The sequence below is a fragment of the Phacochoerus africanus genome, chromosome 5 (genome assembly GCF_016906955.1).
Source record: "Phacochoerus africanus isolate WHEZ1 chromosome 5, ROS_Pafr_v1, whole genome shotgun sequence".
NCBI lineage: Eukaryota > Metazoa > Chordata > Mammalia > Artiodactyla > Suidae > Phacochoerus > Phacochoerus africanus.
In genome coordinates, this window is record NC_062548.1 from 58,513,696 (window position 1) to 58,529,904 (window position 16,209).

The 16,209-nt window shown below is 40.0% G+C and overlaps 1 protein-coding gene across 13 annotated transcripts in view; it reads left to right on the forward strand.

Moving 5' to 3' along the window:
• The window catches only part of AFF3 (ALF transcription elongation factor 3), a 598,632-nt gene that overhangs the window by 389,084 nt on the left and 193,339 nt on the right, over positions 1-16,209 (forward strand). For all 13 annotated transcript variants that reach the window (XR_007135070.1, XM_047781424.1, XM_047781427.1 and 10 more), the window contains one exon: positions 4,611-4,691. Coding sequence is in view for 12 of the 13 variants with exons in the window: in XM_047781424.1 (XP_047637380.1) it covers positions 4,611-4,691 (81 nt within the window). In the remaining variant the exon portion in view is untranslated. The remainder of the gene's footprint in view (positions 1-4,610; positions 4,692-16,209) is intronic.

Genomic DNA, 16,209 nt, shown 5'->3' on the forward strand with positions numbered 1-16,209 from the left:
GATCCCTGGCTACTCTCAGTGGGTTAAGGATCCGGCATTGCGGTAAGCTGTGGTGTAGGCCACTGACTACAGCTCCAGTTTGACCCCTACTCTGGGAACCTCCATATGCCATGAGTGTGGCTCTAACAAAAATAAGTACAGATCATACTTAGAAATCGTAACAATCTCTTTACGTAACTTCCTGTTTTAGTAATAAATAGTTTATCTTGATCATTACTAACTTAATTATAGATTGCATTTGCACACTACTTCATTCTTTCATAAAAATGCTTTCCCAAGTACTCTCTCACCTCAGATTCCCAGCATCTAAAACATGGAGAGAAATTCTATTTCTCACGGTAGAGAGAAGAATTCTGAAACTCAGCTCAGTATTAGTCAGTGCTGGTTTTTATTGAATGATTAAAGCTAAGGAAACTGTATATGCATTTCATTTAATCCTCATGATTAAACCATGAGCTAGTTAACATCTCTATTTCCTCTGATTTGAAGATGCCACAAGCTGAAATCTAATCTTATTCCAAAGTCCATGGTTTGAAATGGGTTTACTGAAAATATGACTTCCCTAAGCTCACTGAGCTAGGAAGTGACAAGAGAGGAAATAAAAATAGTCAACTTGCCCTTAATTTTCCCATGCAACGCCAATGGAGAAGTTTAATATAATGGATAATCAAGCTTAAAACACCATTACATGGAGTTTCTGTTGTGGCTCAGTGGTAACAAATCTGACCAATATCCATGAGGATGAGGGTTCAACCCCTGGCCTCGCTCAGTGGGTTAAGGATCCGGCTTTGCCATGAGCTGTGGTGTAGCTTGCAGATGCGGCTTGGATCCAGTATTGCTGTGGCTGTGGTGTAGGCCTCCAACTGGAGCTCTGATTCGATCCCTAGCCTGGGACTTCCATATGCCCTAAAAAGTAAAAAAAAAAGAAAAGAAAAGCACATCAACTAAAAACAAATGTATTTAAATAGCTGATATAAATCATTCTTAGGTTTTTGGAAATTCTAACAGATTTAACTGTTTTAAACAAACTTACTGTCTATACTAGCCCTTCCTAAGCTTAGTAGTGCTCATTAGATGGGAAAAATCATGTGGAAATGCACAGTTGTAATTAAAGTAATATGAGCGAACAGTTTTACATTGTGATGGGCATTCAGTTCAATTCAACAAGTTAATTTTGAGCACCTAGTATGCAAGGTACCTTATTTAGTCTCCACAAAGATGGTCGGACAGTATCCCTTTTTAAACAAATGTTTAGTCCTTCTTTAGGGCACTTTTTTTTTTTTTTTTTAATGGCAGCCCTTGAAGTATATGGAGGTTCCCAAGCCAGAGACGGAATCTGAGCCACAGCTGTAACCTACACCATGGCTGTGGCAATGCTGGATCCTTTAATTCACTATACCAGGCTGGGGATCAAACTTGACTGCTCTGCAGCAGCAACCCGAGTCGCTGCAATCAGATTCTTAACCCACTGTGCCACAGCAGGAACTCATAGAGGACTGTTCTTGAAGGATCATTAGGATCATGAGGGTTCTGAAGTATGACTTTTTTTTTTAGGGCACCCAAGGCATATGGAGGTTCCCAGGATGGGGGTTGAATCAGAGCTATAGCTGCCAGCCCACACCACAGCCACAATAATGCAGTATCTGAGCCACATCTGCAACCTACACCACAGCTCACGGCAACGCCAGATCCTTGACCCACTGAGCAAGGCCAGGGCGCGAGCCTGCATCCTGTGGATGCTAATCAGATTCGTTAACCACTGAGCAACAACCTGAACTCCCTCAGTATGATTTTTACTCTACATTTGGGGGAAGGGCGTCAGAAGAGAAAGAAGTGGTAGAACACAGTTTGAGGGGTGTATTTGCAAAACTACAACACAAAAAAGAACCTAATGGTTACCATGAAGAGAGAAAAAAAAAAAAGTGCTTTGGAGGAGCAGGAGAGCGAGTTCTCATGTCATATGGGAATAGAAAGGGAACCAGCTATGGCCTCACGATTTTAGTGATGTTTGAGATACACCTTAGCGGGTGGCTAGAAATCCAACAAGCATGTGGGGAAGGGGCATTCACCCACAAAGGGGATATTGTAGATAAAAGCAGAGACTGTAGTTTGTCTTATATGTAGTGTGTGTACAGTTTAACAAAAAAGGCACGAAACTGAGACCTTGTTCTGGAAGGTCTTAAATACAAGGGGGAGGTCTTAGCAAATGCAGTGGAATGAAAAACACAGACTGGTACTGAGGAGACAGATGTACATGGATAGCTTTTTTTTTTTTTTTTTGGCTTTTTAGGGCAGCACCCACAGCATGTGGAGGTTCCCAGTCTAGGGGTCGAATCAGAGCTGTGGCCGCTGGCCTGTGCCACAGCCATAGCACCACAGGATCCTTAACCCACCAAGCGAGGCCAGGGATCCAACCTGCATCCTCAGGGACACTAGTCAGATTTATTTCTGCTGAGCCATGATGGGAACTCCAAGAGACAGATATACAAATGTCAGCGGTGACATTGATGAACTTGGGCAAATCAGTTACTCTTCTTGAGCTTTGGCACCCCACCTGCAATATGGAGATAATAATAATGGCCTAAAAGTTGGGCATCAATGAGAAATCTTGTGTGGAACTAGCACTCTGAGAGCCGTAAGACACATCACGTCATCACCACCCTCATCATCCTTATCTCTTGGGTGATGGTTAGGAGGGCGGTGGAGAGGGGAGCTTTTTGTTTGGCTCTGTGCTTGAGGAAAATGAAGTTGGCAGAAGGTGGAGGACAGATTCTTAATAACAGAAGAGAAAGAACCATCAGAAGCCCTTCAAGGTAAAAATAATGACGGTATGATCAGGATGGTGAGCACCAGAAGGAAAGGTAGAGACATTGCGCAGATGCTGTCTGGTTTGGCAGGCACTCGCCACCTCTCTCCCTGGACACAAATTCCACAAGGCTGCTTAACAGTCTCCTCAAAAGAGACAGTAGGGCTGGATACGGGATGGAAGGGGCAGATCCTTGGGGAGCAAAGGGGAGAGGGTCATTAAGGGACACCGGGTCTTTCTTTGCTTTCTGTTGGGGAAACCTTGGTCCTTGCAGGATGCAGAAGAGTACTCATGAACTTGACCCCCTATGGCACAGGTGTCACGGAGGGTAAGGCAAGGCAGAGGGTCAGTAAGTCCTCTCAGGGTGGGTGTGCACACACTCGCTCCCCATGTGGGTGGGCACCCTGCAGTGCTGGAGGAGGAGAGTTGCCCAAGAAAGGAAGGCACAGGACCAGCCGCAAGAAACTCCCTTCAGACACCTGTCAGCATCCCTCTTCTACATCATCTCTATTCCCACCAAAGAGGTGAGAAAATATCATCACCTAAAGGGAGTGTCTTACTTTCATTAAAATGGATCAGCTCCTGCTTCTGTGCTTGCTTAGGTTTGGAAGAGGAAGGAGTCAAGACATGGAATTCAGAACCAATTTGTCCATCCCAGGCCAGTTTCCTGGTGATCAGAAATTGATTCAATTTAATTCTGCAGTCACAGAGTGAATGCAAATATCTTCCAGGAGAAGGAACTAGAGAAGAATACCAGACATGAATAAAACACCCCCCACCTGCCTCCCTCTTAGAGTTTAGTTAAAGTGTATGTCAAAAGGCATATGAAGTATTGAAAGTTGAACTAAAGCTGTATCCTTAACACTGTGTTATAAAAATGACAACACTAATTCATATGTGAATTTGTTTTTTCACTTTTCCAAGAATGACATTTTTTATGAAGAACAAAATGATGTGGGGGACTTACCAGAAACTTAGACTGATAGGAGTTTCTAATAAAATAACCACTCTAATAATGATCCCCAATGTGTTTTTTTTTTTTCCTTTGGCCACTCCTGTGGCATGTGGAAGTTCCTGGGCCAGGGACTGAACCTGTGCCACAGCAGCAGCCTGGCCACTAAAGTGACAACATCAAATCTTTAAGCCACTGCACTGCAAGGGAACCCCAGTGATCCCTAATGTTAAAAGTACTTCGTGGAGTTCCCACTGTGGCACAGCGGGATTGGTGGCATCTCTGCAGTGCCAGGATGCAAGTTCAATTCCCCAGCCCAGCACAGTGGGTTAAAGGATCCAGCGTTGCCAGAGCTGCAGCGTAGGTCACAACTGGAGCTTAGATCTGATCTCTGGCAGGGCAACTCTGTATGCTGCGGGGCAGCCAAAAGAGGACAAAAAGGACAGAAAGAAAAGCACTTTGTGCATTCCTTCAAAAACACCCTGTGAATTTTGTAGGATTGAATCCAAGAGAAGCAGCCCCTTTATATGACATTTTGCATACAATTTTTTACTACTGGGTAGTCCCTTTCCTTAGGAGCCTAAATGAAATGAAAATAGGATCGCCTTGAAGATCTTTTTTAAGGTGTAAAGGTGACAGAGATAGCCATGGAACCCAAAATCGGTAAAATTAGAGGAAAAAACCCATAAAGGTGGTTTCAAAGCATTTTTTTTAAATCCCTTTCATTTCTTATTCATCCCTTGTTCATTTCTTATCCCTCCCATGCCTTATGAAGGCAGACTTGTGTCTTTGTATGTTACTGACTTCAATACAGTCTGTATCACAATGTTGTTTGCTTTTTGCTTCCTTTAGGAAATGACCTGGCTTCCACCACTTTCTGGTATTCAAGCACCTGGCAAAGTGGAACCAAGCAAATTTCCATTTCCAAATAAGGTGAGCTGCTGCGTCACTCGGGGGGAACATGCTTTACTCAGAGTTTTTTAGTGGACAGTGGGTTTTCCCTGTATTGTCTTTTCCTCGGTAAATATTCCTGCCACAGGCACATGGATCTGATTTTCAGCACTTTGCAAGACCATGTCTGTTTGTCGAAGGGAGAAAGTCAAGCTTGCAGTCTTACCTCCATTTGCATACTCCCTGCAAAATATGATGAATATTGTAATTATTGTTTTATCTCAAAACACTTGTGAATGATCTTATAATCATTTTATATATTCAGTGTGATTGTGTGTCTTGATTTTTCCCCCAAAAGCTGTTATTAAATTAATGATGTATCTTTTTAAATTTTTTTGGTCTTTTTAGGGCCACACCAGTGGTGTATAGAGGTTCACATGCTAGGGGTCTAATCTGAGCTATAGCATCTGGCCTACACCACAGCCATAGCAATGCAGGATCCAAGCCACATCTGTGACCTATACCACAGCTCACGGCAATGCCAGATCCTTAACCCACTGAGCAAGGCCTGGGATCAAACCTGCCTCCTCATGGATGCTAGTCAGATTCGCTAACCACTGAGCCATGACGGGAATTCCTTAATGATACATCTTAAAATCGGTGTCTTAGAGTTGAAGTATGTAACTTCTTAGCTCTCTTTTACAAAGCTTTAAATATTTTCTAGGGCTTTAAAAAGAACATTGCCGTATGTTCTAAGAACAAGCACACACACAAAAATCAGACACCAACTATATTTAAATTCTACAAGAGTCTAATAAGTTTTGATTTTTTTAACCCTACAACCTACTCATTATAAAGACGAAATTATGCAAATAGAGAACTAGGAAAGGTTCTAGCACTTTTGTCCAGATTTTATTTCCCTGCCCCGATATTGCTATCAAGAGTTTGCCGCCTACCATTTCAGTCATTTTCCCTGTGCGTTGTATACACATATGTGCGTATGCAGTTTTTTAAAAATCCGAAATGGTATAGTATTAAGAGTACTTTTTCTAAGAGTTCATTTTTTTTCCAGACACACACAATACATAAATGTCATTGCTGCATATTCACATCACCACTTCCTGAAGTGAATTATTAAAATAATTGTTCATTATAATTACCACAATGGTACATTCCATTCTAGGAGCTGATTTTTTTTTCCCTTGGCAAAGTATTTACAGGTCTTTTCAAGTGAATATATAGAGATTTTCTTCATCTTTTGAACAGCAGAAAAGTATTTCATCATATGAAGGTGCTGTCATTTATTCGCTCAAGCGTCTCTAATGGACATTGATTCTGTTTCTGGTTTGCTATTAACACAGACACCCTAATCACAAACATTTTTTGGAAATGTCTCTTTGTGTACCTGTTGTTCATTGTCTCTTGCTCAGATCCCTAGAACAAGAACTCTGGTGCCAGAGGAATCAGAAGCCGTATTTACCTTTGATTGTGTTTCGAAAGAATGTTTTTATGAATCTTTGCCCGTGTTTAATATTATCTCTCTCTTTTTTTTAACCGTTGTGTCTGTACTATGGGTGAAAAATTGGTATTTCATTGTTTAATTTGCATTTCTCGCATAACTTCTCAGGTTGAGCATTGACTGTTTTTCCTTTGCAAATGACCCACTCATATCTGTTGCCACTTTTTAAAAACCGATTTCTAGGAACTCCTTATATCTTACTCATTTATTCTATAGGATGCAAATTTTTTTTGCAACCTTATTTGTGTACCTTTTAAACCAGCAAAGTGTTTGATTTTTCATATCAAAGAAGACAGATCTTTCCTGCCCCAACATTCTATTTTATTTTATTCTGTATTTTACTCTAATTCTTTTAAAATTTTGGTTCTTAGGTTTAAAAAAAAAAAAAAAACCTTTTTTTTTGCAGGTGGTATGACATAGGATTCTAGCTTTATTCTTTTCATTAGTTTAGTAAATTATTATTTTTTGTCTTTTTTTTTTTTTTTTTAGGGCTGCACCCGCAGCATGTGGAGGTTCCCAGGCTAGGGGTCTAATTGGAGCTGTAGCCACCGGCCTACACCACAGCCACAGCAACACCAGATCCGAGCCAAGTCTGCAATCTACACCACAGCTCATGGCAACGCCAGATCCTTAACCCACTGAGCAAGGCCAGGGATCAAACCTGCAACCTCATGGTTCCTAGTCAGATTCAGTTCCACTGAGCCATGACGAGAACTCCAGTTTAGTAAATTATTATAACACCATCAGTGAATGAGCTCATTTTCCCCACACTGGTTTGAAATACCACCTAAGTGAACAGCTAATGAGCTGAAAGTCTCATAAATACATAGATTTGTTTCAGGACTATCTGTTTTGTTATTTTGACATATTTATCTAATTCTTTCCCAATAACTCATTGTTTAAATCAGAGGTCAACTAATTTTTTACGTAAAGGCTCAGGCAGTAACTAGTTTAGGCTTTGCACACAATATCTGAATGAATGATTATGACCATGTTCCAATAAAATTTTATTTACAAAAACACAATAAAGAAGTCATACAACTCAACAAGAAAAAAATATACCTTGTTTTAAGAATAGGCAAAGGATTTAAATAGATATTTCTCCAAAGATGATCTACAGATGACTAAGAAACATATAAAAAGATACTATTGCTAGCATTCCTCGTTAGAGAAATGTAAATCAGAACCACCAAGATACCCCTTCACACCTACTTAAATGGCTAGAATCAAAGACCATACAATACCCAGTGTGAGCAAGGGTGTACAGATGCACAAACCTGGATATTAGTTGCTAGTGGGGTCTAAAATGATGCAGGCTCTTTAAAAACGTTTCCACATTTATGCAGACAGTTAAACATTGCATTATTATATGACCCAGCAATTCCACTCCTAGGTATATACCCAAGAGAAGTGAAAACATACATCTGCAGAAAAACTGGTACTTGTTCCCAGCAGCATTGTTCATAACAGGCAAAAAGTGAAGGCAATACACATGTCCATCTACTGATGAATGTGGATAAATGAAAATGATATATCCTTATGATGAAATATTTTTGAGGAACAAAAAGTAACGAAGTACTAATACATGATTCGACATAGATAAACTCTGGAGTTCCCATTGTGGCTCAGTGGAAACGAATCTGACTAGTAACCATGAGGATGCAGGTTCAGTCTCTGGCCTTGCTCAGTGGATTAAGGATCCAGCGTTGCCGTGAGCTGTGGTGTAGGTTACAGACGTGGCTCAGATCCTGTGTTGCTGTGGTTGTGATGTGGGCCGGCAGCTGCAGCTCCAGTTCAGCCCCTAGCCTGGGAACTTCCATATGCTGTGGGTACGGCCCTGAAAGGACAAAAAACAAAACAAACAAACAAAAACAAAATAGATGGACCTTGAAAACATGCTGAGTGAAAATGAAAGAACAGTCACAAATGGCAACATATTATATTATTTCATATATTTGAAATTTCCAGAATAGGCAAATAGAGACAGAAAATAGATAAACGGTTGCTTATGGTTTGGGAGTGGGTAGAGGGGGTTAAGTGACAGCTAAAGCATCAAAGATTTCTTTTTGAGGTAGTGAAAATGTTCTAAAGTTCATTTATAAGGATAATTTCAATGTGTTACCATTAAATATAGTAATTGCTTGTTCTGTGTCTACCTGAGGTAGCTTACTTCTATTTTCCTGTCTTTCTGAATATTTTAAAGTTTTGTGTTTTCTTTCCATCTTTAAAACTTAATATTAAAAAAAATGGAGTTGCCATTGTGGCTCAGTACATTAAGAAACCAGCTAATATCGATGAGGATATGGGTTCAATCCCTGGCCTTGCTCAGTGGGTTAAGAATCTGACAGTGCTACAAGCTTCGGTGTATGTTGCAGATGTGGCTTGGATCTGGCATTGCTGTGGCTGTGGTGTAGGCTGGCAGCTGCAGCTTCAATTTGACCCCTAGCCTTGGGAACTTTCATATGCCACAGGTGCAGCCCTAAAAAGAAAAAAAAAATTAAAATTAATGTATAATTTACAAACAGTAATATTTGACCTGTTTAGTATCCTGCAAGTTTTGACTAATATATGTGTTCCCAAGTCCCCATAATTAAGATATAGAAGCATTCTATTACCACCCAAAATTCCGCCTTGGTACTTGGTAGTCAGTTCTTCCTGCATTCCCAATCCCTGGCAATCACTGATCTGCTTTCCAGAATACACACACATGGAGCAAATTTGAATTTAGTTGAATAGTTTATTCAGCATCTATTGAGATATTTTTTTCTTCAGTCTGTTAGTGGGAAAATTACGTTTATAGATTCTCTGATTTTTTTTAATCGCTTGTACATTCCTATGATTAATCCACTTAATTATGGCATGTTGCTCACTGAATATACTTTTGGACTTAATATGCCAGTATTTGATTTGGGAATTCCCTTATATTCATGAGAGAACTTGGACTAGTTTTCTTTTTGTGTATATTTGTTCGGTTTCCATAACAGGAATATAATAGCCTCCTATAACAAAATTATTGCTTTCTACCATTTTCTGTATTCTGGGACAGTTTAGATAACATGCCAATTTCCGTCTCCGTAAAGGCAATGGTATAACTCCTTCATAAAACTTCCTCTGCATGGAGTTTTCTTTTAGGGGTAGATGTTTAACTCTCTCTTCATTTTCCCCTTTCCTATTGGCTTAGATTTTTTTTACTTCTTCTTCTTGGCTTAACTAATCTTGCTTGTTCCCTTTTTTCCCAGTTAGGGTTTTCAAACATACAATATTCTGTTTTTCTGGCAATTGCCTTTACAATTTTAGTGTATTAACGTGTTAAACTTACTTTTATCAATACCTGCAATTGATTCACATCTATATCCTATCCCCAAATATAGAATAATCTGCTTTAATTTGGTCTCTCTCACCACCCTCTCTCAGTTTAAGATTATTGACAATATTTCAAATTATAGTTATCACTATTTTTAGCATTATGGCGTCACAGTTATTTTAGTTTCTTTCTTTTTTTTTTTTTTCTCTTTTGGGCCCCCATGGCATGTGGAGTTCCCAGGCTAGGGATCAAATCCAAGCCACAGTTGCAACCTACATCACACCTTCGGCAGTGCAGGATCTTTAAACCCACTGCGCAGGGCCAGGAATTGAACCTGTGTCCTGGCCCTGCAGAGATGTCACGGATCCCATGGCACCACAGCATGAACTCCTAGTTTCTTAATTTATCATGGTTTCGTGGGTCTCAGGTCTTCCTCTTATTATGATGTGCTTCTTGTTTTGCTCGGATATATTTTCTGACAGGCTTCTAGTCCAGTCTTGATCCAGAGTCTCAAAGGGCCCTTCTGCGTATTTATCTTCAGACCTTCCACTTCCCTCCCGTCAGTTTGTTCACTCCTCTGGCGATTTCATCTCCACCTATTGTTTTAAGTACTCTGTATGCTCAGCTGGTGACTCCCAAAGTTGTATCTCCAGTCCCTTTTCTGTCCCCCAGACTCCAAACTTACATGCGTACTTACTTACTCAGCATCCCCACTTGAGGATCTAGCAAACATCTCATGCCTGACACACCCCAAAACTAAGCTTTTAATCCCCCCACCAACCTTCTATCCTGTGTTTCTCATTAAGTGATTTCTCCACATTTGCAGTTGGTTCAGGCCAGAAGCCTTGGAAAGCCCTCTCTCTCTGTTTTCTAAGGCACCTATAGCAAAGGACACAAACCAGGTGCCTTAAAAATAAATGTATTCATTCGCTCACAGTTCTGGAGGCTAGACGTCTGAAATCAAGGTGTCCACAGGGCCCTTCTCCCTCTGAATGCTCAGAAGAAAATGCTCCCTTGCTTCTTCTATCTCCTGATGACCAGAGGCAGCCTGTCACATCCCTTGGCTTGCAGGTGCATCACCTCCCTGATTTCTGCCTCTCCACTTACCTGGCCATCGTTCCTGTGCTCTGTGCCCAGGCCTCCTTCCTTTCGTACAGACAGTAGGCATTGGATTTAGGGCTCATCCTAATCTACCATCTCTCCTTGATCTTAACCTGCAAAGCCTCTATATCCATAGAAGGTTAAATTCATAGATCGTGAACAGACATGAGCTTTGAGGGGACACTATTCAATCCAGTTCACCATTCTTAATTCTTCTCTTTCCCTCAAAACAAACATCCAACCCATCGATAACTCACCACTACCCTCCTTTCAGAATATATCCAGAATCAAAATGTTTCTTCCCACCATCTCATCATAACGGGCACAGGATTTCAAATTTAAATGAAAATAAATGTGTCTTATTTAGGAATACTCTTGGATTTGCGTGGAGCTATTTCAGTTCTAGTTCTTTTTGCCTTCCTCAAGAAAGAAAGAACAGAAGTCCCCTGGTAGCCTAGTGGTGAAGGATCTGGAGCTGTCACTGCTGTGGTTTGGGTTTGATCCCAGGCCTGGGAACTTGCGCATGCTGCAGGCAAGGAAAGAAAGAATAGGTGACTTTTATAAAGTGCCGGCCGGAACATTACATGATTTTGGCAGTGCTTTTCTTGCAAAAAGTTCACAAGAAGTCCTGGTAATTTATCTTGTACCACTGAAATAAGACTGCATTAGAGTCATTTCTACTATAATAAATTACCATAAACTCAGTGACTTAAGACAACACAAATTTATTGTCTTTCAACTCCGGAAGTCACAGGTCTAAAATCAGTTTCACTGAGCTAAAATCGAGGTATGAGCAGGGCTGCATACCTTCTGAATGCTCTGGGGAGGAATTGCTTTCTTGTCTTCCTCAGCTTCTGGAGGCTTCCCTGGGTACTTAGCTCGTGGCTCCCATCATTCTGACCTCCGACCTCCTTGTCCCATCTTCTCTGGCTTTCCCTTATAAGGAACTGTGTGTTTATATTGGGCCCATCTGGATCATCCAGGATCGTCTCCATCTCAAAATAGTTATTCTGCAAAGTGGCTTTTGCCATGAGAGGTGACGTATCCATGGGGTCTGGGAATTAAGATACAGACTTCTCTGGGAGAGCCCTTCTTTTGCCCTCTACAAAGACATCACTCATCCTCACACATAGTACACTTCCTCTAACCTGTCGCTCAGCCAATTAGTATTCTGACAGCTGGAGGCTTATAGTTCATTAATTAGATTATTAATGTTTGAGATTATCATGATTGCCAGTGTGTAGGAGCTAGAATTGTTTTTGGAATTTGCAGGGCAAAATCTCCAAAACGACTAATAAATAATGAAATTAAGCCCTTATTGAGATTAAAGGGACAGTTTGACCTCACAAGGAAAGTCGATTTAAATGTGCTTTCTGAGTTACCAGTACCACTAAATTAATTAGCGACATACTTCCGAGAATTTCTCCAATTTGTCTGGATATTGGAGGACATAATATATAATAAAGTCAATGGGTACTGAACTGGGATTTTTTTTCTATTCTCTGAAGACTTAATTTGGAGTCACAATTCCCTAGACAAACGCTCCCAGACATGTCTGCCTTATTCTTCAAAAAACTCAAAAGTAATTGAATTTGGTAAAGAAAGAATGAATGCCATTATCGGGTATTTCAACCAAGAAAAAAAAAATGAATTTGCTTTGTCCTTTTCTCTTCATTTCTTTCACAATCTTACAAGTTTTGAAATGCAAATGGAGAACTGAAATTGTAGAATTTTTCCATCCTCAGAAGGCATTTGTGCAAATCTAATGGCATTTCATAACATTTCATGTGTCAGTGGATGCCAAATCTGATGGGATCAGATCTGGTTTGAAACTGTTCTTGCTGATCAATCTCTAAAGCATTAGACAGAAGTGTTCTAGCATCCTTCCAGAAATGAAGAATCCTATTGCCTTTCTCTTTATACATCACAAGGAGAATGAAAGCCAGCGCATGTGAAGGAAAGTACTCTGAAGTCAGAAAAGTTTCTGTCTCCCACTTTGGATTCCTAACATGCTTCAAAAAACGACCACACAGTGTTTGGGCTCATACTTCACATTTACTTCATTACCTCAGAGTAAACATTTACATTAAATGTAACTTATATTATGTCAATTGTTTGGGGCTGTAGAAAAAAAGAATGAAAAAGGAGAAGAGGGAAGACCAAATCCTATAGCAACTAGCTTTATGTGAGGGTCCAAAAATTAAAAAAGAAGATATATTTCTATTTCTTGTTCTAGTGATGGATTGACAGACAAGCAAGAGGAAGGATGAGTCATCAAATCGTTCCAAAAAGCCATTTTTAAGTAATGCCCTCACAGGATAAGTACTGCCCTCTATCAGCAACATGGCTAAAGAAGAGCTATATTTGATTGATCTAAGGTGCATATTTTTTACCTTTTATGGTCCCTAAAATCAGGATTTGTTGTACAGTTTGATGGCATTTTCCAACTAGTTGGCAGCAATTTTCTTCCATAGTAATACATGAGGTAATGCAACATTATGTAGTTTTGTTACATTTGATGAAATATGGTACTTCTTATAGAACCTCCTTGAAGGGCTTTCTCCAATGGCCAGTGTGTGCTTGATTATTTCTGTCTTCAACAAAATGATTTGTACAAACTTTACTCCCCAGCTTAATACTTTTAAGGGGGTTAGGGGATTCCTGTGTTTAGGTATCAGGAATTCACGATTCAAAGATGGAGAAGAATAAATTCCCAACTGTAGTTATTCTGCTAAGTAACCAGGAGTGGCTCCCCTCTTTGTGCACATGACGTCAGAATGACCCACACCTGATGCATGATGATGGCAAACTAAAAGCTCTAGAATAACCTTAGAAATGTCCTGTAATTGGATTACAGGCAACAGTTTTTATATACTTTCCTGTGTCTCCTAATTTTCTTTACTATATAGGTATTAACTTCTGTTTTTGCTTAAATAACAAATGCTGCTTAATAAGATGGAGCCATCCTTGGGTCAAGACAATAATAATAGTAGCATTCTATTTATTATACCTTTTAACTAATTATGTACTTTAAATATGTATACCAAATATATTTATACCATGATAAGCATTTTTTGAACATTAAAGAAAGACCATAGTTGAAGAGACAATTCCTATAATGGAAGTTTGACACAGTGCAGTGAAAACATTAAGAAAGCAAATAAGTCCATGTGAGATTTGGGAATATCTGAAAAAACAGGTAACGCTGGAACTTCTTTGTACCAAGCCTTGAAGGAAGAATGAAGTTTGCCAGGCAGAAAACCGAAGATGGCAGGACACACATCCAGTGACCTTGGGATAGGAAAGGCTGTAAAGGCTTGAACCACTCACACACAGCAGTTATGATGTGCCTTTCAGCCCTGGGTTATAATAATATGTATACACATCATCTCCTCTGCTAAGTCACTAGACTCCCAGCCCGGAAGGCAGAGATTTTGTAACTGTTGAGGACCCAACAGAGAACTTGGCAGGCACGGTAGAGTGCTCCCAGAGGGGGCTGAAATGCCAGTGTACAGAGAGGATGAGCCCCTCCCCAGGCATCTGCTCACCGACAGTATTCACAAAGGGAGGGGAGGCCTTTGAGACAGAAGCTAAAGGTGGTAGGATGTGTGGGTGTCTAGGTGAGATTGGCAGGAGACACAAAAACAGAAAGGACTTCAGTGCCTGAGCCCTTTAAAAGCAGGGGCTTGTGTTTCCCTCTGCTCCGAACCCAGCCTGGATCTGGCTCAGTGAAAGATGAGGGGTCTTCACACTCTGTGGGGCCCCCAGGGTTTTGCAGCGAGCTGAGCAGTGCAGTACTCCTTCAAGCAGCAGCAGCCCTGGGCCCTGTGATTGGCCAGCAGAGAACCAATCAAAATGCGGCCCGTGCCCTGCTTCCCTAAACTTGGGAGGAGCCTCAGAACGTAACTCACACCTTCTGCCAGCAGAGGGACCACATGCTGGCCAAATGCCAGTAGGAAGGATAATGAATGGGACACTCTTTGTACCTGCAACAGGACCAGGTCTGGAAACATGAGTCATAGTAATTTTGAGCTACATGTTTTCAGAGCACCACCCAGAAGACATCAGCTAGAAACATGGGATGGCATATCAGGGACAAAGTCTTTATTTTGCCGCTCCAGCAGGGCAGCCGTCTATAGTGACTTTTTTTTTTTAACCAATAACCATTCTCTGCCTCTCTTTTCTCCCCACACAAAATAGTAATCCTCATCATCACTCATTACACAAATGTTTTAATTAAGTTTCGAAGTTTGCTGTCTATGAAATACAAGGTCTTGCAGTGCATAATTATAATCGAGGTTCTTTGTACATTCATTTTCAGTTCTCTGCTTGAGTCATCTTTGAGGTTTCAGGATGTCTAAAGTATGTCAAGAAATAAAATGATCTGTGTCTAATAACATCAGCAGTTTCACAAAAATTCCTACTGTTTTTTGTTTGTTTTTCAAGAATGAACTTAATGTTGTCATTCCCGTGGTGGCTCAGCGGCAGTGAATCTGACTAGCATCCTTGAGCAGGGCAGGTTGGATCCCTGACATCTCTCAGTGAGTCAAGGATCTGGTGGTCGCTGTGAGCTGTGGTGTAGGTCGCAGACGTGGCTTGGATCCCATGTTACTGTGGCTGTGGTATAGGCCCGCAGCTACAGCTCAGATTTGACCCCTAGCCTGGGAACCTCCATATGCCGAAGATGTGGCCCTAAAAAGACAAAAAAAAAAAAATGAACTTAATATTGAAAATTGTCTCAGTTACCATTCTTGTCCATTTAATGGAGATTGAGCCTTCACCTTTCTGGCACAAGACATCCCCAAGATGTCAAAATCTACAGAAAGCAAAGAGGATTGCATTAAATTGGACTCTTAAGTATTTTTCACATATCAGAACTTGCAGTAATTATGTTCAGATATAGACTCTAAATTGAGAGTGAGAAATATACCAGTCCATTTGGAGGATTTAACTGTGGCTCTCTTCTTCATAACAGCAACTATTCAAATTGGCCAAAACCATTTTTGAGGATTATGTTTTAGTTCATCATCTCAAGAACCATAATTTACCTTAATACAGTGTTTCAAAAAAAAAAAAGAAACTGAGTCTTGGACTGAAAGTTGAGCTTGTTCTTTTTCTTCAGATGAGTAACTCGTTTTTACCTGCATTAACATTAAAGGCATCGGTGTATAACTCAATCGGCTTAATACAGTGAATATCCACCCAGCTCTTACCCACTAGTCTGAATAAAATTTAAATAACTTAAAAAATAAATATATTCACTATTTTAAATAATTTAAAAAGCTACAAAATAGAAGTTAGTTTCATTTGTATGGATTTTTGTTTCACACACTTAAATCAGAAAGGAGTTTCATAGGACTTAATGGCTGCTATGTATTTTTTTTTTTTTTGCATTCCTACCATCTCAATAATTCATTCTTTTATAACTCTCCTTTATATTTAATATTAAATAGGAATTTTGCAAAGAAGGAGAATGTGAATTCCCATGACAAAATTTAGCATTTCACTTTCTTTTTTTTAGAATAAGCATTCATTTTGTTTGTTTATTTTTATAACTTTTTTATTTTTGGCGCTCAAAGCAGTTTTTATTATTTTTCTTTTTTTAATTATTACTAATAGTTTTTTTTTTTTGGTCT